The sequence below is a fragment of the Terrapene carolina genome, unplaced genomic scaffold, assembly GCF_002925995.2.
Source record: "Terrapene carolina triunguis isolate 2854851 unplaced genomic scaffold, T_m_triunguis-2.0 Scaffold62, whole genome shotgun sequence".
NCBI lineage: Eukaryota > Metazoa > Chordata > Testudines > Emydidae > Terrapene > Terrapene triunguis.
In genome coordinates, this window is record NW_020664413.1 from 2998660 (window position 1) to 3021259 (window position 22600).

The window sequence follows — 22600 nt, forward strand, 5'->3', positions numbered from 1 at the left end:
GGGGGTGCAGGCTCTGGGGTGGGGCCAGAAATGAGGGGTTCTGGGTGTGGGAGGGGGCTCCAGGCTGGTGCAAGGGGTTGGGGCGTGGGAGGGGATGCAGGCTCTGGGGTGGGGCCAGAAATTAGGGGTTCTGGGTGCGGGAGGGGGCTCCAGGCTGGTGCAGGGAGTTGGAATGTGGCCTCCTTCCACACAAGTGCGGGATTAGCTGTATGGTGTATGGATTTCCCCCCTCGGTATGTGTTAACCTGTGCAGCCAGCAGGTCTGATAGCTCAACTGGCTGCTCTGATACATCAGATCCTATTTATACAGGAGATTAGTTATATGCATGGCAGACAAGAGGATGGATGACAGGCTATTAAGAAGGAACAAAAGGAAAAGGTGAACAGTAGAGTTCAAATAAGACCATTCAACAGGAGATGGGTTCATTCCCATCAATGATGTTACATCATAAATAAATTTAGCCTAATTATACAACTATGATCTAAATCTAGGTGGAGTTAAGAGTACAGGATATAACATTTACAGCAGGTATATTGGATGAAAAGATGTTTAAATATTTATCTTTCTTAGCCTAACAAAAGGTATGGGGGGGAGGGGAAATCAGGATATGCAACTAGTACCACAGAAGTGAAGTTCTGCTTCCATGGTACCCTGCTGACAATCACAGGGTTCAATTGCTGCAAAGACACCTATGACACGCTTTCAGAATTCCCTTCCCTCACAGAGTTTGAGTCCCACACAAAGCATTCAGTCATTCTTTTTAGTCTTACACAGCTTAATTCTGTAAATCTGTCCAGCGATAACAGGGTTATCTAAAGCCTTCAAACTCACAAAATGGAATTTATTTGCAGCTTGAGTTGGAACGATCCATCATTTGGAAAATATTGTAGAAATGTATTCATGCAGGGATACAGCAAATATCCAGGCAGTAAAATTGATCTATATCACCATGGATTTTATTGGAGTGGAGATTTAGCCACAGAATGCAGATTTCTGACTTCATATCCAAAGAACCCATAAAAAGAAAATGGATAGAGTGGTTAGCTGGTTTTATTTTTAAGAAAATCAAAGAACACAGTAAATACTAGAACAATAAAAAGGGAACAGCAAACGCAGTTTTAAGAGACAAAAAGTCAATGATAATTTATAACAACTCTTATGTTACCCCTCCCTCTTCCTCAAAACCAGATTTTTTTTTAAAACATTCTTTGCATCCCATTGATCATCAAATCTGTATAAAGGCAAACAGGCATAAGACCCCTGTGTCCCTCGCTCTGATCAAAAATGAGTCCCCGGGGCTCAGAAAGCATCCCACAAATAACTGGGAAATTAACATGGAATTTCTCTTCAACATAAAAATCAGTGATAAAAGAAAAACAAACCAATACCAGCGCTGTTGAGTTCTGTCAATACTCATAATAGGATAATCCTATTTGTTTTAATTAAGTAATGATCATGATCTGGATCATCTCGTAAACTGGGTGCAAGCAAACAATGAGTTTTCTCCCCTGCTGGCCTCCCTCTTCCCCCCCCCTCACCAAAATCCCCCCCCAAAAAACAAAAACACAGGCCATATTTACAGGCTGGGGGACTCTATCCTAGGAAGCAGTGACTCTGAAAAGGACTTGGGCATCTGGGTGGATAATCAAATGAGCAAGAGTTCCCAGTGCAAAGCTGTTGGCAAAAGGACTAATGTAATCCTTGGATGCATAAACAGGGGAATCTCAAGTAGGAGTCGGGATTATATTACCTCAGTATTTGGCAGTAGAGCAACCATTGCAGGAATACTGTCTCCAGTTCTGGTTTCCACAGTTCAAGAAGGGTGTTGATACATTGGAGAGGGGTCAGAGAAGAGCCATGAGAATGATTAAAAGATTAGAAGACATGCCCTATCATGATAGACTCCAAGGGCTCAACCTGATAGTTTAACAAAGAGAAGCCTAAGGGATGACTTAATCACAGTCTGTGTGTATTAGGGATGTAAATATTTTAAAAAGTACCCATTGAAACTATTAAAATATCAGTTAACAGTTTAACTGTTTCATATTTTACATCCCTAGTTGGTACCCCGTCACCACCCCCTTCTGCGCACTGTCATGGCGATGGGAGGTGGGGGGAGGGAGAGACCATCACATGATCTGGGAGTGTTAGGATGAAGGGGAGAACCGGTCATGTGGCCAGGAGGTGTCATGGCGACACCAGTCTCCCCTGTCACGTGACCCGGTCTCCCTCGGTGCATCACAGGACTTTGGCTAGTTCTGGTCACATCCCCCTTGCTGCCCAGCATCTTGGCCGCCCCAAGGGCCAGGAGGCAGCGAGACCCCCCTAGTAGCAGCACCGGCAGCGCCACCCGCCCCCTCAGCCCGCCATGCCTGCACTTGGTGGCAGCAGCCAGGAGCGACCTGGGCCCTGAGCAGCTGCCAGCATGGTAGGAGTCTGGACGATGTCCAGGGGCTCGGTAGAGTCTCCTGGGGGGGCTAGGGGTCTCGCAGGGGGCCGAGGCACAACATGTTCCGTCCACCCCCAGTCACCGCTGTTCCGGGCTCCCGAGCCATCGCCGTGCGAAGGCAGCTCGGCTTGTCCTGTCCTGGGCGCTGCTGCTGAGGGGGGAGCGAGATGTGGATAGGGAAGAGGCAGATTTGTTAATGCACACGGTGTGCTTGGACGTTGGGACAGGGAGCGATTGAGAGAAGCCAGATTGAGAGAATGACAGCGCAAGTAGGGATGGAAAATGTCACTAAATTATTTTACCAATCTGTTTTAAACGTTAACTGCAATATATTAACGGTAAGACCAATACTTATCAGTTAACCGGTTAATATTTTACATCCCTAATATGTACCTACATAGAGAACACAAATTTGATAATATGGGCTCTTCAATCTAGCAGACAAAAGGTATAACAAGATTCAATGGCTGAAGTTAGACAGTTTAGCAAGGTTTGTGGTGGACTCTCCGTGCCTGGAAGTTTTTCAATTGAGGTTGGATATTTTTCTAAAAGAGATGCTCTAGTTCAAACAGAAATTCAGAGAAGTCCTATGATCTGTGTCAAGGAGGAAGTCAAACTAGATGACCACAGCAGTCCCTTTATAATCTAAGAATCTATGTGATTTGGCTTTATAATCTATGATTCTATATAATCTGATTAGTTTGTTGACAATATGCAAAACAGAATTCTTAAAAGTTTTTATATTCAAAGCCATCAACTACTCATAATTTCTGAAAGTACTTAGAGGGAAGAAAGTCTAGCCAAACTTCCACGAGGTCCGCTTTATTAATACACATGGCAAACTATTTGCCATGAATCACTGTATGTAGTAATAACAATAACTTTCCAGCATACACGAGAGCTGGAGCTTGGGACATCTGCCCTAACCCTCCAATGACATTTTCATAGAAGAGAAGAGCTTTTTTCCTCCTTTCATAAGAACCTTGTGCAATTTGACATTTTGTCCTAAAACCTGGACGATGTATGGACCCAAACGCATATTTAACACCCAACAAGAAATCAACAGGAGCCAGGAACAGAACAAACAGACTTAAAAGAGATATAGCAATGGGACCGGAGTTGGGATCTTGAAATGGCATTTCTTCTGAGGGGCCATGAAGGGAATGCAGATGTGTATCAGCAGGTAAAGAGTAATAATGAGATGCTCTGAGTTTGTGGTAAAGTTCAAGTTACAAAGTAAAATGCACCGTTCTTGGGAGCAATCCCGATTTCAGGTTTAGTCATTTCAATATTCTCTGCATTTAAACTCAGAAAGATTTTTATTGTTTAAATACTTTTTCTTATATAGTGAGCTATTCTGTGGTATTTGTTACACTTTATTATTAGTTATATCACAGTTGCACCTACATGCCCCAACCAGGATCAGGGCCCTGTTGTGCAGTACAGACAAGTGGCAAGAGACAGTCCTACCTGGAAGAGCTTATAGTCTAACTAGAAAAAAAGACAAAACTAAGAGCGGGAGAAAGGAAATTATCCAATATTGTCCTCATTTTACAGATGAAGAATTGAGGACCAGAGTGATTAAGGGTCCCATTAAGTCAGTGGCTTTCCATTGGGATTTTCCATTGACCTCATTGGGTTTTGGACTAGACCCTAAGTGGCTTGTGCTAGGGGTCATCCAGGGAGCTGAATGCACATCCCTGCAACCTAGGACAGTACCATACCCATACAAACATCCTCCTCCTACTACTTCAGAAAAGTCTCTCTTCTCCAATTCTTGCCTTTTCCAGCTTTTTGCCTTTTTTCCCCTCCAGTTTGGTACATTGTGGTTTAGCGAATGGGGATTCCTCTTAAAATAAAAGGGAAGCAACTGGACACAACCAAGAACTGAGGCCTTGGACTTTCTGGAATGCCCTGCTGCTGGTCTCCAACCACAACCAGGCGTACCATCTGTGGGTATGTCTATATTTGGAGCTTGCGGTGCAATTCCCGGCTTGAGGAGATGCACCCGCACTAGCTCTCATCGAGCGGGAGAGCTAAAAATAGAACGTAGCCATGGCAACATGAGCAGCGGGATGGGCTAACTGCCCTCATTGGAGATCTTAGGCACGTACTCGGTGGCTACACTCGATTTGTAATGCACTAGCCTATTGAGAGCTTGTGCAGGTATTTCTCCTGGAGCTGGGACTCACACCCCAGCTCCCACTGTAGACAGACCTTTTCTGATAACCTGGAGGGTATAACAGGCTGTGTACCAGCAATGAGTTCCCTTGACTTAATGGCTAAAAGCACTTTTCTCCAGGGCTAGATTTTCTTTTCTTTTTAATATAGAAAGGGTAAAGTGAATTTCAAGTGTTCTTGAAGAGTCTCAGCAACTCTGCAGAGATCAAGCTGAGATTTTATGAGTCCCATTACAGAGAGAGAGAGTATACCTGACGTCCTTTAATGGGATTGGAGATTTATCAGTGTGTAGATAAAAATAAATTGAGATTTTATGGGAGGCAGAATTCTCCAAAGACGCTTTCAGCAGATTTCTGAAAAATGCTATTTGCCGCTCCTCTCGCGTATGAGAAGAAGAGAATTGTTCTTCTGAGAAGACAAGATTTGTGCATGAAGAATCTCCCCATCCTTCTCACCACTTCCTGCAGCCTACTGAAAACAACCCTGTTTCAACTGGGGTCCTATGGGCAAGCGCCTGGTATAAAGGGTTAGATGCAAGATGTTGAGAACAATTAGGGAGAGATGTCCACCAAAGTAATCTAGTGGTGAGAGTAGCTAGGCACAAACAGATGGCTGGGCAGTAGTCAGAGTCTCCTATAGTAGGAATGACATTTGGCACTTTTGATCCAATGTCCACGGACTCTTCTCCCCTCTTGCTTGCCACCTGCAAACGTTTAAATCTACTTCCTACCAACTGAAAACCCTTTTTGCACAGTCATAAATGAATCCCTAAGACATTGTACCCGTTGTATATGAATCTTGTAGGCCATTTCCATGCTTATGTGATGGTATTTGCAGTCAATGATACAATAAAATCTTAATTAAGGAAAGCACTGTCATTGTCAATTTGTTCACTTGGCAGAAGTCTCAAGCAACATAATGCTTTTACTATTGTCTGGTAACCATCTGCAGCTAAGCATCCTGTCTAAACAGCAGTGTTAACCCCTGGGAGTGAGAGGCAAAGTGTAAGAACTGTGAGTGTGTGTTCCCCTCCACCTTCTTCACACATGGTAACTGGGAGATGTATCTAACTGGCATCTTGGCAAATTCATAAAATTGACTTCTATTCATTCTTACATAGCACACGGAATTATCAATTACACATGCCCAGCCAATCCTGGGCATCTTCTAGTTCTAAAAAAGGAGGCTGAGAAGAAAGGAACAACTACACACTACCGCAATACAAATAAAGAAAGATAATTAGGCAAATATTGGGAGCCTGGATTCCTCAGGAGATTAGTAACGTGATAAAGAGCCCATCATCCCTAGATTGCATATTCAAGTTTGGCCCAGGGTGGTAGCAACCTATAGGTCTAATCATCTGATGGCTGTTCAGTGCCCTTGTGAAAGGAACCGGTTCCAATCGGTTGTCAGGGGTTATGTCCCAAACACCACTAGAAAGGAATGAAAGAACAGCACTACACGCTGTCAGGCTGCGTCTACACTGGCCCATTTCAGGATCTGTAATTCACCACCATTGCAGCACAATAGCAATCGTGGAGGGTGTAAGCACAGAGTTGGGCGAGACATTTTTACCACCATCCCGTCTAACTCTAAATCGGAGCAGAGTTGGACGACGACAGTGGTAAAGACGCCCGAGAAGCCTCCACCACTGCTACAGCGGAGCTGCACTGGTGATGAATTACAGGTCCTAAAGGTGCCAATATAGTAGCACCCTTACGGGGACATAAAATGCCCATTAGAGGAGTGGTTGGTACACGGCCTATAAGCAAGTGTCCCTTACCAGAGCTAAAGCACTTACAGGTGATTTTCTTATTCCCCAAAGAGATCCGAGCTGCAACTACTATAAATAATTTAAATAAATACGAATGCTTCCAATGTCTCGTATTTCTTAATGTTTCAAGGCCCAGATGTGAGACAAGACTCCAAATCAAAGGAAAAGCAGGAGCACAGGGCACTTAGAGCACTGTGGAATAAATTTCTTTTTGCACAAGTGGCTTAGTCTGAAGTCTCAGTTTCCTGATTTGTTGTTTCTGCTGTAAACAAGTGAGAGCGCGCACACACTCTAAACCAGGTACAGTGGAGAGAGAACACAGGGAAAAATACTTAACAAGAGGCTGTGGCAAAGTGGCCTAAGCCTCTGGTTTTAAATACTAGCCCCATGGTAGTCATAGGTTCAGATCTTGGCAGGATCACATCAGCCCTTCACCATCCCAAGATCGATATATCGAGTTCTAAGCAATTTATTGTATGTGGGTCTTCAGGATGAGATTTAATAACTGTTGTCTGCAGTAATTGCAAATAGATGGTCATTGCATGTTAGCCCAGGCAATTCTGAAAATCTGGATTCAAGGTCCTGAGTGCTCTGCACAGATGATAAAGATTCTATGCACTTGTTGCCGATCTAGAGCTCTGCCCCAGTGGTCAAAATTCCTCCTCTCACTTCTGCCGTGCTGTGCCCTAGACTGCTGCTAAGCTGCCACCCTCACATCTCAGCAGTGGCTGCATGTCAGCGGTGAACTACGTATACAGCGTGTAAAGTTCTTTGGGGTGATAATATTTTGCATTTATATGGCACTGTGCCTGTTCAAGGCAGTCTGCAGCCATTCACTAGTTCATCCTTGTGACACTCCTGTGATGTAAACAGGTGAGCGTTATTTAAAATAAAACAGGTGTGCAAACTGAGGCCCAGAAGGGACGTGCCTTGCCCAAGGCCGCTGTGAGTCATTGGCAAAGACAGGATTAGAATTCAGGATCTGCTGACACCCAGCCCTCCTTTCGCTGACCCAGATGAGCACCTTGCCTAGTCCTTCCATCCTTGGGGGGGAAACACTATAGAAGACAGACACTGAATCTTCTCCAAAACCCATTCATGTGTTTTATTTTTGGAAACTCAAACAATACAATGATTCGGTGTGGTTGTTTTTTTAAATAAAAATCTTTTAAGTGTCTCGTTCCTGTCTAGTTACTGTCTGTGAAAATAATCTTCAAGACGCTGTTTCTTACGTGGACTCGCTGAGCAGGTGTCCGCTCCTGCATCCCGAGAGGCACTCCCGGAGTCAGACTCCTGGCAAGCGTCAGCCGCCTCCACGAGCAAAGCTTTGTCGAGGTCGTCTCCCTGCTCAGAGAAGGTCCTCTGGAAAAGGCTGTAAATGGTCTGCTGCTTTGGGTCTCGCTGTGAAAGTAGAGCAGAGAGGTTCTGCACACACAGGGTATTCACAAACAAGCCAAACAGACGGCAATTATAATTAGTTTACAGCTTCCGTTTCCCTCACGGCTCCCCTGACCAACGGAGAATGGAATTCCAGTGCGAGAGGTACCCATGAGAGAACGGTAGGGACTCGGCCTGAACTCAGCTCTGCCGTTGTGCCCTCTGCAATGAAGCCACACATCACCGTTTTCTCAGAGGTGGAGAGAGAGGAAGGGGTTGATTCGCAAAATGTTGTGGCCCCTTGCAGAGCAAGGAAAAGCTACTAGAGGGAGCTTTTTCCATGGAAACTTCTAGAAGAATTTCCTCATGGACATTCCCTCACAGTGAAGGCAAGGGGGCTGCTCCAACGGATCCTTATGATCTGGGGGAGCTGCAAGAGGCCAGTGAAATACATGCACAGGGTATGTCTACACTACAGGATTAATCCGAATTTAGATAATTCGAATTTGGGAAACAGATTGTATAAATTCGATTGTGCGCGGCCACACTAAGCACCTTAATTCGGTTTTTAACCACAGTAATTCGGTGGTGTGCGGCCACACTAACACTAATTCGAATTAACAAAATCGATTTAGGCTCTACTCCGTTCGTCGAGGTGGAGTACAGAAATCGATTTAAAGGGCCCTTTAATTCGAATTAACTGGCTCTGTAGTGTGGACGGGTGAAGGGTTAATTCGGATTAACGCTGCTAAATCCGAATTAATCCCGTAGTGTAGACCAGGCCACAGAGGTCCTGTGCTCCCTGCCGGTTTTGGTCCCTGGCAGCTCCCCGGCCACGCTATCTAGGTCTCCCGGGGGATGGGGGCTCAGCAGAAAAGGTAATAGAGCCTGGAGCTGCATTTACATTGCCAGCACAAACTCGCAGAGTGAGAGTTGGGGGACAATATGGCTGCCACCCTCTGCCCTGACCCCATCCTTTTTCCCATGTGGTTCCCTACCACCTGGAGAAGCCTCCACAGGGCCTGAGGGGGTTAGGAAATGGTGCTGCAGAGGCACCGGAGTCTCCTTCCACACAACAAGATTGGGATCATTGCGTGGAGGGTCCACTGCCACGCGGCTCGGGGAGGAAGGTGGATGACCCAGCCTACTGCACTTAAGGCAGAACTGGCGCGAGCTCAGATCTCCTCTTCTGTTAACATGTCACTCTAGAGACATACAAAGCCCAAGTCAGTTTAACTCCTCCCAGGAATGACTCGGGCTAATGTCTCACATTCACATCACTTACCTTGTAGAAGTAATCAGTGGCTTCAGCTGTTTCAGAGAAACTGGCTTCAGAAAGACCGGCTTCGCCCAGCACTTTTATCTTCTCTTGAATCATAGGCCTATGGGAAGATAACAAGCACCAAATATTGCTAGAAAGGAAAGTGGTAGCATTTAAGATGTCACAGGCTCCTTTCTAGGCAGAGGAACACAGAATCATTTACCATGAGAGGCAGGGTGGGTGAGGGAATCTCTTTCATTGGACCAACTTTTACTGGTGAAAGAGACAAGCTTTCGAGCTTACATTCTTCTACTGAGTGTCACAGCTAAATACAAGGGAGTTAACCCATGTTGCAAGAGACCGTTTCCAAGGCGAAGTGGGCAGTTAACACCTCTGCAATAATACGACAAAGGCGAGTTAGTGGGTTGCAGATTGTTGTATGAGCCATAAATCCAGTGTCTTTATTAAGTCTGTGATTTTTGGTGTATAGCAGAGTTATCAATTTAAGCTCCCAGGCTTGTCCTTTGAAGGTGTTGTGCAGGTTTCCTTTGAGGATGAGGGCTGAGAGGTCTGATATGGAGTGATCGTTTTGTGAAGAAAAGTGCTTGCCCCGGGGTGATATGGCGTTTTTGCCTTTTATCATTTTCCTGTGCAAATTCATTTGAGAGCACAGGGATTGTCTGGTTTCACTCACATAGTTGCTATTGGGGCATTTTGTGCACTAGATGAAGTACACAACATGTTGTGATAGGCATGTGTAGGACCCCTGGAGCTTGAAAGGTGTTGTGATGAAGTGGGAATGTTCTTAATGTTTTCTCTGAATACTGTGTGGCTGCCTCAGTTTCCCCTATGCCTTTCTTACGTATCTAGGTGGTGGGATAAGGGTGTGTGATTGTTGCAGAGCCCTAGAGGGCAGGGGTGATACGGTCTGCACAGAGAATGGCCGACACCCTGTCTCCTGGCAACTGATGGCCTGGGCCCCTCTCCTGCAAGGTGCCAACTGAAGATGTTGGAGAACAAAGAGATCAGGTGGCCTCCTGGCCTGGGGAAAGAGACAAAGGCCAGAAGAGGGGCTGGAGGGACTGTCAGTTTGGAGCTGGCTGGGGAAATGGAGGGAGGCCCAGAACCGGGATCTGGTCTCCCTACCCCGCAAGATGGACCTGAGTGAGGGGTCCTGTTTTCTGTATCTACAAGCTCTGTTTTAGACTGTGTTCCTATCATCTAATAACCCTTCTGCTTTGAGAGTCACGGTGAATTGCAGGATGTGGGGGGTGCAGGGCCCTGACTCCCCCACACTCCGTGACAGGCGTGTGTCGGGGGTGTCTATCATTGTAGCAGTGGAGATGTGTCTGCAGGTTTTGCATCTGTTGTTATGGCAGGTGCTGTTGCCATTATGAGTTGGCGTGTCCTGATCTGTGGGAAGAGAGCTTGCTTCAGGATGTGGTCCCCATTGAGGATGAGTTGTAATTGTTTAATGATGCCTTGTATGGGTTCCAGTGTGGGGTGGTAGGTGACACCTAGGGGTGTACAGTTGGAGGGTTCCCACCCCGCATACTGAAGCAGGTTCTTTTTGAGTGTATTGAGTGGCCCATTCCATGATGTGATCTACTTTTCTGGTGGAGTATCCTTGCTTGGTAAAGGCGATTTTAAGCGTGTAAAGGTGTGTATCTCAGACTTTCTCCTTGGAGCAAATTCTGTGGCCACCGATTTCTTGGTATACTGGGGGTGGTTACTGGTTCTGTGGGTTTCTTGTATCTAGTTGTCTGTAGGGTTCCATTGTTGAAGCTGATCCTGGTGTTCAGGAAATTGATGCTGATGTGGGAATGTTCTAGAGAGAGTTTGATGGATGGGTGTGACACTCTGTGCCTCAGGGGAACACCCTGCACCCCCATGTTCATCCTTATAAAAGGATTGTGTGGGATCCAGTGCAAAGTTTGTGATGTCGGGTGTCTTTGGAAGGCTCATGATGCACTGGGCATTGTGGTGGTGGTGATGTTATAGTAATTGTTGTTACAATAATGTTATAGGTTGTAATTTCATGTATATAGTTATGAGGCTGAAAATGTGTCCTCATGGCTTAAAACAAGCCCAGGCAAAACTCTCCAAGAGCAGAGGGGCAGTTCACACCTCATCAGGGCATGAATGGGACAAACCCAGCCCAGCCTCACAGGAACAAAGGACACTGGCCTAGGCAGCAACAACGGATCTGTTGGACTCTCGAGTGAGTCACCCCCCTTCCTTTGATCAGTTTGGGACTGCAATGAGGTAATGCGCACCTGACCCTGAAGGGGGGGGACAAAGCCAAGAGGGAAGAAAGAACATGATAAAAGGTAGAAACGTTTGCCATGCTCTTCCTCTCTCTTCCACCTCCATCTACAGACATCACACCAAGTGACTGAAGCGCTGATCAAAGGGGAGAGCCTGGCAAGGGCAACCAGCCAGCCTGTGGTGAGAAGCATCTAAGTTTATAAGGGCACTGAAAGTGTTAAGATCAGCTTAGAATGCGTTTTGCTTTTATTTCATTTGACCAAATCTGACTTGTTGTGCTTTGACTTAAAATCACTTAAAATCTCTCTTTGTAGTTAATAAATCTGTTTGTTTACTCTACCTGAAGCAGTGCGTTTGGTTTGAAGCATGTCAGAGACTCCCCTCGGGATAAGAAGCCTGGTACATGCCAATTTCTTTGTTAAATTGATGAACTCATATAAGCTTGCAGCGTCCAGCGGGCATAACTGGGCACTGCAAGACGGAGGTTCCTAGGGTTGTGTCTGGGACCGGAGATATTGACTAGTGTCATTCGGTTGCACAATCCAAGCAGCAGCTGCCCAAAAGTGCTCACTCACTCAACTGGGAGCAGCTTACATGCTAGAGGCTGTGCGTGAACAGCATAGGAGTGGGGTTCTCACAGCAGAGCAGGGTAAGGCTGGCTCCCAGAGTCGAGGACTGGAGTTACCTAGCAGATCACTGGTCCAGATAACACCAGGGGAACGTCACAATGGATGGTGGTGGTTGAACTTGTGATGGAAATATATGAGAGAGAGTTTAGGTCATCTGTCCAGAGGATGAAAACATCATTGATGTATCTCAGGTATATCATCGGTTTTGTGGTGTCATTTACCACGGGCCAATGAAAAACCACCGTCTTCGGAGTATTGAAATGCACCAGCCCTTTCACCTTAGGATAGATCCCATGCTAGCAGAGCCAGTTCTAGTAACCAAAGTCAATTTCACTATGTTGCCTTCTGTTTGTATGCACACACCTAGAATGCTGTGTTAAGCTTTGGGTACCTCAGGACCAGAGATATTAAACAGAGGCATTCAGAAAAAAACCAGTCGAAAGGATTAGAGAGGCTAAATGGACTGATCTGGATGTAAAGGTTGAGAGCTAAATGTGTGCAGTGTAATTAACTGACACATAAGAGGCTGTGATTGCAGTCTACAAATATTTGGAAGGTGTAAAGTTCAAGGTGGGAAAGTGGTTCCACAGGGCGGTACTGGGAGCAACAGGTTCCATTCCCATCTCCAATTCCTGGGATTTGCAACACATGACAAGAAGCTATGAAGAAGTGAACCTCACCTAGCACAATTAATGGCCCTTCATTAATAAAATGCCCTCATCTCTCCTGGAGTTGGCATGGACGGGAGGGAGGATGAAAGGATAAGTATGTCCTCTTCTGAAAAGCATATTTTCTTTCAGTCAAGCACTAGCGGTTGCATGGACCGCATTTTACAAATAAAAAGCAAAATTACTGTCATTAGCTTTCCTTGAAATGTGGGCGATGTGTCAGTTTCCAGTTTCTCCTGATGCAAGGCCCTAATTATTTGCAATCATGATATTCTGGGAACTGTATAAGTTCACTTCAGCTCATTTGCTCTTTCAGATGAGGTAATGGAAAGATATAATTTCGGACATTCGAAGTACCATCTGGTGAATCATTTTCCTTCATCGATTGCAGGTCCCTTCCCTCACAGCACAGAGGATTTCCTAGATCCCTCCCCATCTACTCCCACAGCCCTGCATCCTACCAACCTTCCTGCAAGCCAAAGAAGGATGGATTGAGTTCCCAGTGGGGCACGTCAATGTCCCTTCGTGAGCTGGTCAGACGGATTTGCTGAAGAGCAACATGAGAGGCAGCAGAGCAGGCTTCCTCTGTGTGCCCAAGAACTCACGACCCAGAGACTTGTATGGATCTTAGCTCTGCTGAACACCCTAAGTCCTTGCTAACTTCACCTCTCAGGAAGCGCTTGGAGCCTGTAATATTCCGTGTTGCAACCAAGCAGCCAAACTTTCTCTCCCTATTCCCAGCCTGTCAACGTTTAGATACGTTAAGCCCTCTCAAACATCTCAACAACCTCTCTTTGCCTGATAAATAGGTCTATTTTACTGGCTTGTCACCTTCAGTTACAAGGCCAGACTGTTAACAAGACTTTGCCCTTCTAGAAAGCCCCACCCCAAAAGGCAAATATCACTCCTCTCAGTACCTTACTGCCACCCCTATTGTACAGAGGAGGAATCAAGCACAGAGAGGTTCAGTATCGTATCCCAAGTCACACAAGTCCCAAAGAGATAGATGAAGAGGTAAGACGAAGTCCTTTCCACTCCCTACCATAAGTAGTCATCTGCCGTGCCTTTAGCCACCAGGTAATGAACGTTAACAGAACTGGTTTGTCCAATTCGATGTGCCCGATCTTCTGCTTGGATCAAAACCTGTATTTAAACAAACAGAGAAAGCACAATGAAACAGTGTAACACACAAGAATTGACAAAACCGGCCCCAGGAAATAGAGACCTATTTTTCCCGATGCTTAACTATTCCAATTTGTACCCTATTAACACCAAGAGTCCCCAGCTGAGATCAGGGCATAGCAGGCATAGCCCTGCCCGCCCAGAATTTATAACCTAAACAGCCAAGCTGCACAATGGATGGGAGGATGGAAGGGGTATTTCCCCCTTTTACACATGAGGAACTGAGGCAGAGAGAGATGAATCAGCTTGCCCCAGGTCACCCAGGAAACCTGTGGCAGAGCAGAGATCTGAGTTCAGATCCTAGTCCCTGGCCAGCACCCGAACCCCAAAGATCTACCTTCCTCTCAGACATTTTCCTCTGATGTCCTCTAAACAACCAGCTGCTAAAAGAAAAGAAAGCTTCTCTGCTAAAATACTCAGTTTCCTGCATCACCAGAAGTGTGTGCGTGTGTGTGGGATTTGCAATTGACACTGTGAAAAAACAAATACTCATAGTTTTTCCAAGGCATACGGGGGCTGTTGGAATTCCAGTCCTGCCGGTAACTGATAATTCAAATGGCACACCGCATTCAGAGGGCCCTCAAACAGCTCCACAATTTGTATATATAAAGATCATTTACTGAAATGCCGCTGCCTTAGGGGAGGAATGCATCAGCTGCTTAATGGTGCACAGCTGTGCTACTCTGCAGTTTAGACCAAGAAGTGAAGTAGAATGAGACGTGGTGTGGCCCAGTGGATAGAGCACTGACTGGGATTCAGGAGACCTGGATTCTAGTTCCCAGCTTGGAAACTGGCCTGCTGGGTGATACTGGGCTAGCCACTTCGCTTCTCCATGCTGTAGTGTCCCCATTTGCATATGGGGCTAATGATACTGACGACCTCCTTTGTAAAGTGCATCGAGATCTACCTGGTGAAGAGTGCTATGAGAATGAGGTATTATTATTATCCAACTCAAATGGCTGGTGAATAGTAGGCAGGCAGGATGGAATCTGGGCAGGGATCCAGGCTTAGTCCCCCGCCCTCTTGAAGGCAGCACGCTTGGATTTCGAATGACAAGTGGTCAGGCCCTTTATTTTACGTTGAAAATGAAAGACAGCACTTGCAGGCCTGCCTGTTCCCTTCCAACGCGGTGCTGGAACACTGGTTCAGTACTGACTCAGAGAATACTGCCACCTCATGAGTCACTAATCCAGTGGTGCAAGGAGATTTTAACTCTTACCAGTACGCATAGGTGACTCATGGGAGGGACACAAAGGGGGGGCACCAGCTAAAGGAGAGGCAGGTGACCTTCCCACATGACCCCTCCCTGCCAGTCCAGTCAGCTGGGGTTGCAGCAATGTAAAGGTTTTTGGGGGGCTGGGAGTGTAAAAGAGTAGTGAGGAAGGAAACAGAGAAATCCTGGATGATGCTCCCCCACCTCCAAAGGACCACCATAACACTATTCCATTTCCACCCCTCAACACTACAAACAGTCCCCTTTTTTGGCAATATGATTGATCAGTACGGTAATAAGACTAGTAACACCACCTAGCTCTTATATAGCACTTTTTTCAGTAGCTCCCAAAGCACTTTACAGCAGAGGTTAGCATCATTAGCCCCATTTTACAGATGGGAAAACTGAGGCACCGAGGGGGGAAGTGACTTTCCCAAGGTTACCCATCAGGTCAGTGGCAGAGCTAGGAATAGAACCCAGGTCTCTGGAGTCCCAGTACCGTGCTCTCTCCACTGGCGCACACTGCTTTAAGTTATGGTAGTAACATAGGTTCCTTACACCGGGGTTCCAGAACAACTCTGCAAACACCACCAAGTCGGCAGAAGAGAGGGTCAGCCCCGTGTTGGCAGCAGTAAGGGATAAGACAGCCACAGAGTGCTTCTCGGAGAACTGGAACTTCTGGCACAGAGACTGACGCTCAGCTGAAGATGTGGAGCCATCAATGCGAATATATCCAACATGCTGAGAAGAGGGCGTGGAGAAAGATCATTAGCATGTCTTTATTTCCCCAAGTTTTAGAGGAGTTCCCCACCACCAAAACCCACTGAACTACTCCATAACATTTTATTTTAAATATATTGGCAGGGTAAAAAAAATATTAAATTTTATTTCAGCATTTTCTAATGCTGCTATTAGATTTGGGCAGAAACACACAATAGGAACCAGCATCACCAGCCACCATCTCCTCAGCTACCCTTCATCCAGGTCACTATCATGCTTAGACACTGGGAAGGTGAGACTGCAGAGTCCGGGTCAGTGAAAAGGAGACGTAGATGAAAAGGCTCAGTGCAGAGCGAAGGATTGCCCACATATTGATGCTGCAGCTGCAAAGCTAACAATTTTCCAATGGTCTCCTCACCGAAGAGGAGCGGTGATAGGATGGGTACCTTATAAATGTCAGGGATGATGAGCAATTGCCCAGTACTTCCCTCAGAGATTTCTAAGTGAGAATTTTGCAAAACCACCTCCCATCTACCACTACCAGGTCTCACAGCCACCTCATGAGCTTTCAAAACCTGACAGATCAGATGAAACAGGCATAGAAACTTGACCTCCACTCATGACTAGACACAGGAGAAAGATCACTATGCAGTTAGTAAGTAGACTCGAGCCTCCATGCAATAGCCAGAGCAACATGGACCCAAGAAATAAAGGGCATGCAGATATAGCTGGGGTTGGTTTGTCACTGCCTTCTCACCACCTTCTCCGAAGAGGCACGAAAAGCAGCAATGGCAACGTATGGTACTGAAACAGCACTTCTCAAAGCACTGTACACACATCCCTCCAGGTGGTGGTGAACACCAAGAAACATCTGCAGCAATAGCCCTCACATACACAAAATGTACATCCCACCGGGCAGTCTCGTTCTGGAGACTCAGTTATCGTGGCCAGGGGGCACATTAGAGATATCTCAATTAGAGAATTGTGTGTGTCATTAACTTTCATAAAGTAGGTGACCTGCCAGAACTCTCCAGAGCTTTGAAGTTGGCTCAATAATAAAATTAATAGGAACCTGATTTAAGAACTTACTTTGTTCTCCAGCGCTTTGCTGATTGCATTCAGTACTATCTTGTGATGAGCAAACACCAGGAATTTGTCTCTCCCGCTTTCCAGTAATTCCAGGATGTATTCTCTGTATTAAAAACAAATAATCCCAGTTATATTATTGATGTCTCTGTTGTCCCATGCACACATCACCCTCAAATCCTAAGAGATATTGTTGATCTATAGGCGGAAATCAGGAAACTAGCCAGCAAAAACCAGCATTTCAATAATTAATATCCACATATAAAAAAAGATCCAGGGACACATCACTCATTTTTCTGGACTCCTGGCCACTGAATGACAAATGTATCTATTTTTATTTGTATGTCACTGAGTCACACTTGATGAAACAGAGTGGCCCAACTGAAAGTCATTTCCATTTATCTGTCTATCCCATTCATTCATTCATTTGTATTTCTAACTCTAGGCATCTTGTGGAACACATTATGTTATCCAGGAGGCAATTACCCATAATACATTTATTTCATGCTGTTGTCACTCTAAAAAGGAAACTTCTCTGAAGAACAAATTTATCAGGACATCTTGAAACTTATTGTTCAATCCACTAAGACTTGCAATAAGTTTCCTATGTAACAAGCGATTGTAAGTTATTTACAAATGGTTGGGAACAGGTAAATCAAATTTCAGCTTCTAATGGGGACAGATGCTCAAAGAATTGGTGCTAAAATCAGGACTATGAAGTATTTCACCAAGTCACTATTTTCAACACAGCCCAGGCCAGCTATGACTGAAAAAAACCAAATGACTCCGTGGCAAGATGGACTTAAATTCTGCAGCCAAGTTGCTGAATTCTGTGACATTCTGGTGAATCTATAGGGAATTCTATTTTAGTTTAATTTAATTCAAGAGAAGGTTTACACTGAAATGAAGCTGAAAATGAATAATACAATCAGCTCAATGACCCCTGTGGTATGATATTCAACTCATTACATTTATTTTATATGCTGTCCTGACATTTTCAGTTTAACATGCAACAGATTTTTGTATGGACAATACACTGCTGCACTGGAGAAGTTGTCAGGGGGAAGCTGGACATTTTGGCACCCGAGATGTTGTGGGAGGCATACTGAGATGGTAGGATAAGGACATTAGCTTGAGCTACTTCTGAATATTAGCTAGGTGGCTCTGCTAAACCAGTCAAGCAGCTTCGCAATTCATACGGCTAGCATTTAAATTTTAATCTTTACAATTTCATAGGTGGCACTGCCTAAAGATGAATGGGGCAGTTCCCACCTCTCAGTGCTATTTTTTCAGACCTCTGCAGATGCAGGGAAACAACACTGTATGGTTGTATATTCAGTTCACATGTACAGTTCACGTGGTTTTCTTCGCCAACATAAAAGAAAGAAACACTTGTTTAAAAACAAAAGCAGAGCCTCTGGGCGGCAATTCTGGATTCTGCAGCAAATTCTGTGGCTGTGAAGTCATGCAGTACACATGACTCTGGTCATTCCAATAGGATAGCCGGTCAGTTGGCTATGAGAAATAAAAATAAGTGGCAAATTATACATGTCCCCATAAAAAACAAACAAAACCAACATCCTATCTGATCTGTTGAGAGCAAAAAAAGCTAGCGATGAAAGGGCCTCCAGCCCAACTCGAAGGGATTACCTCTCCAGAGGAAAGAGTTAAAAGTCCATTCCTGGGGGAAGCGTACATTGTTACCATGATCCCACATGGGCTCTGTGGAACATTCAAGACCTTCAGGGCTGTCAACATGGCACCTCTAGTGAGCACTATAAAACTAAAGACTACATTTGGTTGACAAATAGGTTGGCTCAATGCTTTCTGCAGCAAGGCTGCAGTGTTAGTTTTTTAAAATTCTCTTTACACTGATGATTGCATTGATTTGTTCCTTTTAAACTAAAGAAGGGCCTGAGCCAGAGGACTTGATCTTAACCCCAAACACTGGGTAGCTTTAGATAGGAAACTAAACATCGGATGAGATTGCAGAGCCATTGGCCATTATCTTTGAAAACTCATGGCGATCAGGGGAGGTTTCGGATGACTGGGAAAAGGCTAATGTAGTGCCCATCTTTAAAAAAGGGAAGAAGGGGGATCCGGGGAACTATAGACCAGTCCAGTCCCTGGAAAAAATCATGGAGCAGGTCCTCAAGGAATCAATTCTGAAGCACTTAGGGGAGAGGAAAGTGATCAGGAAAATCAGCATGGATTCACCAAGGGCAAGTCATGCCTGACTAACCTAACTGCCTTCTATGATGAGATAACTGGCTCTGTGGATGAGGGGAAAGCAGTGAATGTGTTATTCCTTGACTTTAGCAAAGCTTTTGATATGGTCTCCCACAGTATTCTTGCCAGCAAGTTAAAGAAGTATGGGCTGGATGAATGGACTATAAGGTGGATAGAAAGCTAGCTAGATCGTTGGGCTCAACGGGTAGTGATCAATGGCTCCATGTCTAGTTGGCAGCTGGTATCAAGCAGAGTGCCCCAAGGGTCGGTCCTGGGGCCAGTTTTGTTTAATATCTTCATTAATGATCTGGAGGATGGCGTGGACTGCACCCTCAGCAAGTTTGCAGATGACACTAAACTGGGAGAGTGGTAGATATGCTGGAGGGAGGGATAGGATACAGAGGGACCTAGACAAGTTAGAGGATTGGGCCAAACAAATCTGATGAGGTTCAACAAGAACAAGTGCAGAGTCCTGCACTTAGGATGGAAGAATCCCATGCACTGCTACAGACTAGGGACCGAGTGGCTAGGCAGCAGTTCTGCAGAAAAGGACCTAGGGGTTACAGTGGATGAGAAGCTGGGTATGAGTCAACAGTGTGCCCTTGTTGCCAAGAAGGCCAATGGCATTTTGGGCTGTATAAGTAGGAGCACTGCCAATAGATCGAGGGACGTGATCATTCCACTCTATTTGGCATTGGTGAGGCCTCATCTGGAGTACTGTGTCCAGTTTTGGGCCCCACACTGCAAGAAGGATGTGGAAAAAATGGAAAGAGTCCAGTGGAGGGCAACAAAAATGATTAGGGGGCTGGGGCACATGACTTATGAGGAGAGGTTGAGGGAACTGGGATTATTTAGTCTGCGGAAGAGAAGAATGGGGGGGGATTTGAGCTGCTTTCAACTACCTGAAAGGGGGCTCCAAAGAGGATGGATCTAGACTGTTCTCAGTGGTACCAGATGACAGAACAAGGAGTAATGGTCTCAAATTGCAGTGGGGGAGATTTAAGTTGGATATTAGGGAAAACTTTTTCACTAGGAGGGTGGTGAAGCACTGGAATGGGTTACCTAGGGAGGTGGTGGAATCTCCTTCCTTAGAGGTTTTTAAGGTCAGGCTTGACAAAGCCCTGGCTGGGATGATTTAGTTGGGGGTTGGTCCTGCTTTGAGCAGGGGGTTGGACTAGACCTCCTGAGGTCCCTTCCAATCCTGATATTCTATGATTCTAGGATCCCAATTTGGGCCCATCTGGAATTAAATCAGAAGACTGGGCAGGTATAGAGCCCTTGGAAGAAGAGAATGTTGTGTGTTGTAATTCATTTGGTTAGCTGGACTTGATTTTGCTGCAATCTTATCCCAAAGGCTCAATTTCTCTCTTCTCATTAGTCAAATACATTTTGATAGATCAGAATGAGGCACTGGATTAACCTCTGAGGATAGGACAAGAGGCTATGGGCTTAAATTTCAGCAAAGGCGGTTCAGGTTGGACATTAGGAAAAACTTCCTAACTGTCAGGGTGGTTAAGCACTGGAATAAATTGCCTAGGGAGGTTGTGGAATCTCCATCATTGGAGATTTTTTAAGAGCAAGTTAGACAAACACCTGTCAAGGATGGTCTAGATAATACTTAGTCCTGCCTTGAGTGCAGGGGACTGGACTAGAAGACCTTTTGAGGTCCCTTCTGATCCTATGATTCTATGACTGTCACACAACTTACATGACTGAACAGATTTTGGCTTCCGCGGTTCTGTTATAGAAGAGGAATAGAGCTTCCTTCTCCTGTTGTTTCTGTGAAGAGGGGAAAAAACTGAATGTCAGTTTCAAATCTGCCTTCCCTCCTGGGTGCCAGCCGCTCCAGCATATCTGCTGCTGCCATTGGGCATTGTGCTGGGGAAAAGCAGACGCTCCCTAAACACTGGTATTTACAAAACATAGTACACGGAAGGGCAAATCTTTCACCATGTGCTACCAAAATTCTGCCCCTGCCACCTACCCCAGTGGCACTGCACCAGTTCTACGCTGACTGGGGACCACTCAAGAGTGGGGAGAAGTAGATTTGCCCCCAGCAGAAATTTAAAGTTTGGAAAACTGAAGGAATACTCTCACGTGAATTGTATTTTTCATTCCCCCCCAAGAGATGCTGTGTGTAGAGGGCTTTGTCTGCACTACAAGCATAGCCATATTTAAGCACTGTTGTGGCCAAATCACGTCATAATTTGCTTTTTTTTCTTACTGGTGCGGACAGAAAAATGTGTTATAACCATATTAGAGAACCAAGTTTTAGCACAGATCTCTCTACCAGCTGGGTCCAGTGGTTAGAGTACTTGCCAGACCCTGGTCTGCCACAGACTTTCTGTGTGACCGTGAGCAAGGCATTTCAGGTACATCTACAGCAGAGCTGAAGGGGTAATTTCGAGTAACTAGTTTTGATCGAGTTAGAATGCTAAAAAATAGCAGCAGGGTTGCTGTAGCACAAGCAATGGCACAGACTAGCTGCCAGAGTACAGTCCCAGTAGAAACCCTAGCTACGTACCCAGGATGGCTAGCCCATCCTGCTGCTCACAGCGCTGCTGCTGTTAGTGCATGAGGTTGATCAGAGCTAGCACAGGTAAGTTACACCTCCAGCTCCAGTGTAGACATAACACAACTCTCTCTAGGCCTCAGAGTCCCATCTGTAAAATGGGAATAGCAGCAGAGGTGTTGTGAGGGTCAACTGAAGTTTGTCAGAAGCTTAGATACGAAGATGATAAGCACCATAGAAAAGTCTATAAAATAAACAGCACAGGTTTCTAACACGGCTGTAATATGCATTTTCTGTCCACAGAGGCACAAAAAATAGTTGGCCACAACTGAGATTCACAACCCTGTCGGTTACATTTGTAAGGTAAGTGGGACTTATGAGGCAAGACAGGAGAGTAAATACAGAGGCGTGAAAGATAGTCAATAGAGTGAAGAGGAGATAAAAGGCGAATGACAGGGGAAATGAAAGAGTGATATGCAGCATGACAAGAAGATGAAACAGCTGAAACGAAAGAAAGAGAAAGCTGACCTGTTATGATTATTGATGTTGTGCATTCTTGGATACCCAAGAGAACCATTTAAAACACCCTTGATAACGTCTGCTGTACATTTCGATGCTGATCTAAGAATCTGGGAATTGCTCTCCACTGATTTTTTGTTGTTTGTTTTAATGATGTTTTGATTGAAATACCAACAGTCCATCATGTTAACAGTTTCTGACTCACACTTCTGTAGCCTTTGGCCATCTCCTTTGCAGTGGCGGCCAGCTCAGCCTTGGTCTTTGCATTCATGCCTTCAGGAGCCACCACTACCATTTTGCGCTGCTTTGCTGGAAGCTGGGAGAGCACATCGGATTTCAAGCGGCGGATCATGACCGATTCTTCAAGCAAAAGCTTCAGTTCTCCTAGGTTGGAAGATCTGGAGTAGTCCCAGCCCCATGGCATCTGGGGAAGAGCAAAGCATGATCATCAGCAACGAAAGTCCCAGGAGCCTTTAAGTCATTCTCGGTCAAGGGGATCTGGCTAGGGAACAAACTTCCACAGGAGAACAG

The 22600-nt window shown here is 45.4% G+C and overlaps 1 protein-coding gene across 1 annotated transcript in view; it reads right to left on the reverse strand.

Moving 5' to 3' along the window:
- Nucleotides 1–7502: 7502 nt before the first annotated feature.
- Nucleotides 7503–22600, reverse strand: part of SMARCAL1 (SWI/SNF related, matrix associated, actin dependent regulator of chromatin, subfamily a like 1) — a 60216-nt gene continuing 45118 nt past the window's right edge. The window contains exons 11-17 of the mRNA XM_026647379.1: nucleotides 22275–22493; nucleotides 20747–20817; nucleotides 16813–16915; nucleotides 15562–15744; nucleotides 13651–13751; nucleotides 9068–9164; nucleotides 7503–7806 (exon numbers count right to left, since the gene is read on the reverse strand). Of these exons, the coding sequence (XP_026503164.1) occupies nucleotides 7597–7806; nucleotides 9068–9164; nucleotides 13651–13751; nucleotides 15562–15744; nucleotides 16813–16915; nucleotides 20747–20817; nucleotides 22275–22493 (984 nt within the window). The 3' untranslated portion in view covers nucleotides 7503–7596. The remainder of the gene's footprint in view (nucleotides 7807–9067; nucleotides 9165–13650; nucleotides 13752–15561; nucleotides 15745–16812; nucleotides 16916–20746; nucleotides 20818–22274; nucleotides 22494–22600) is intronic.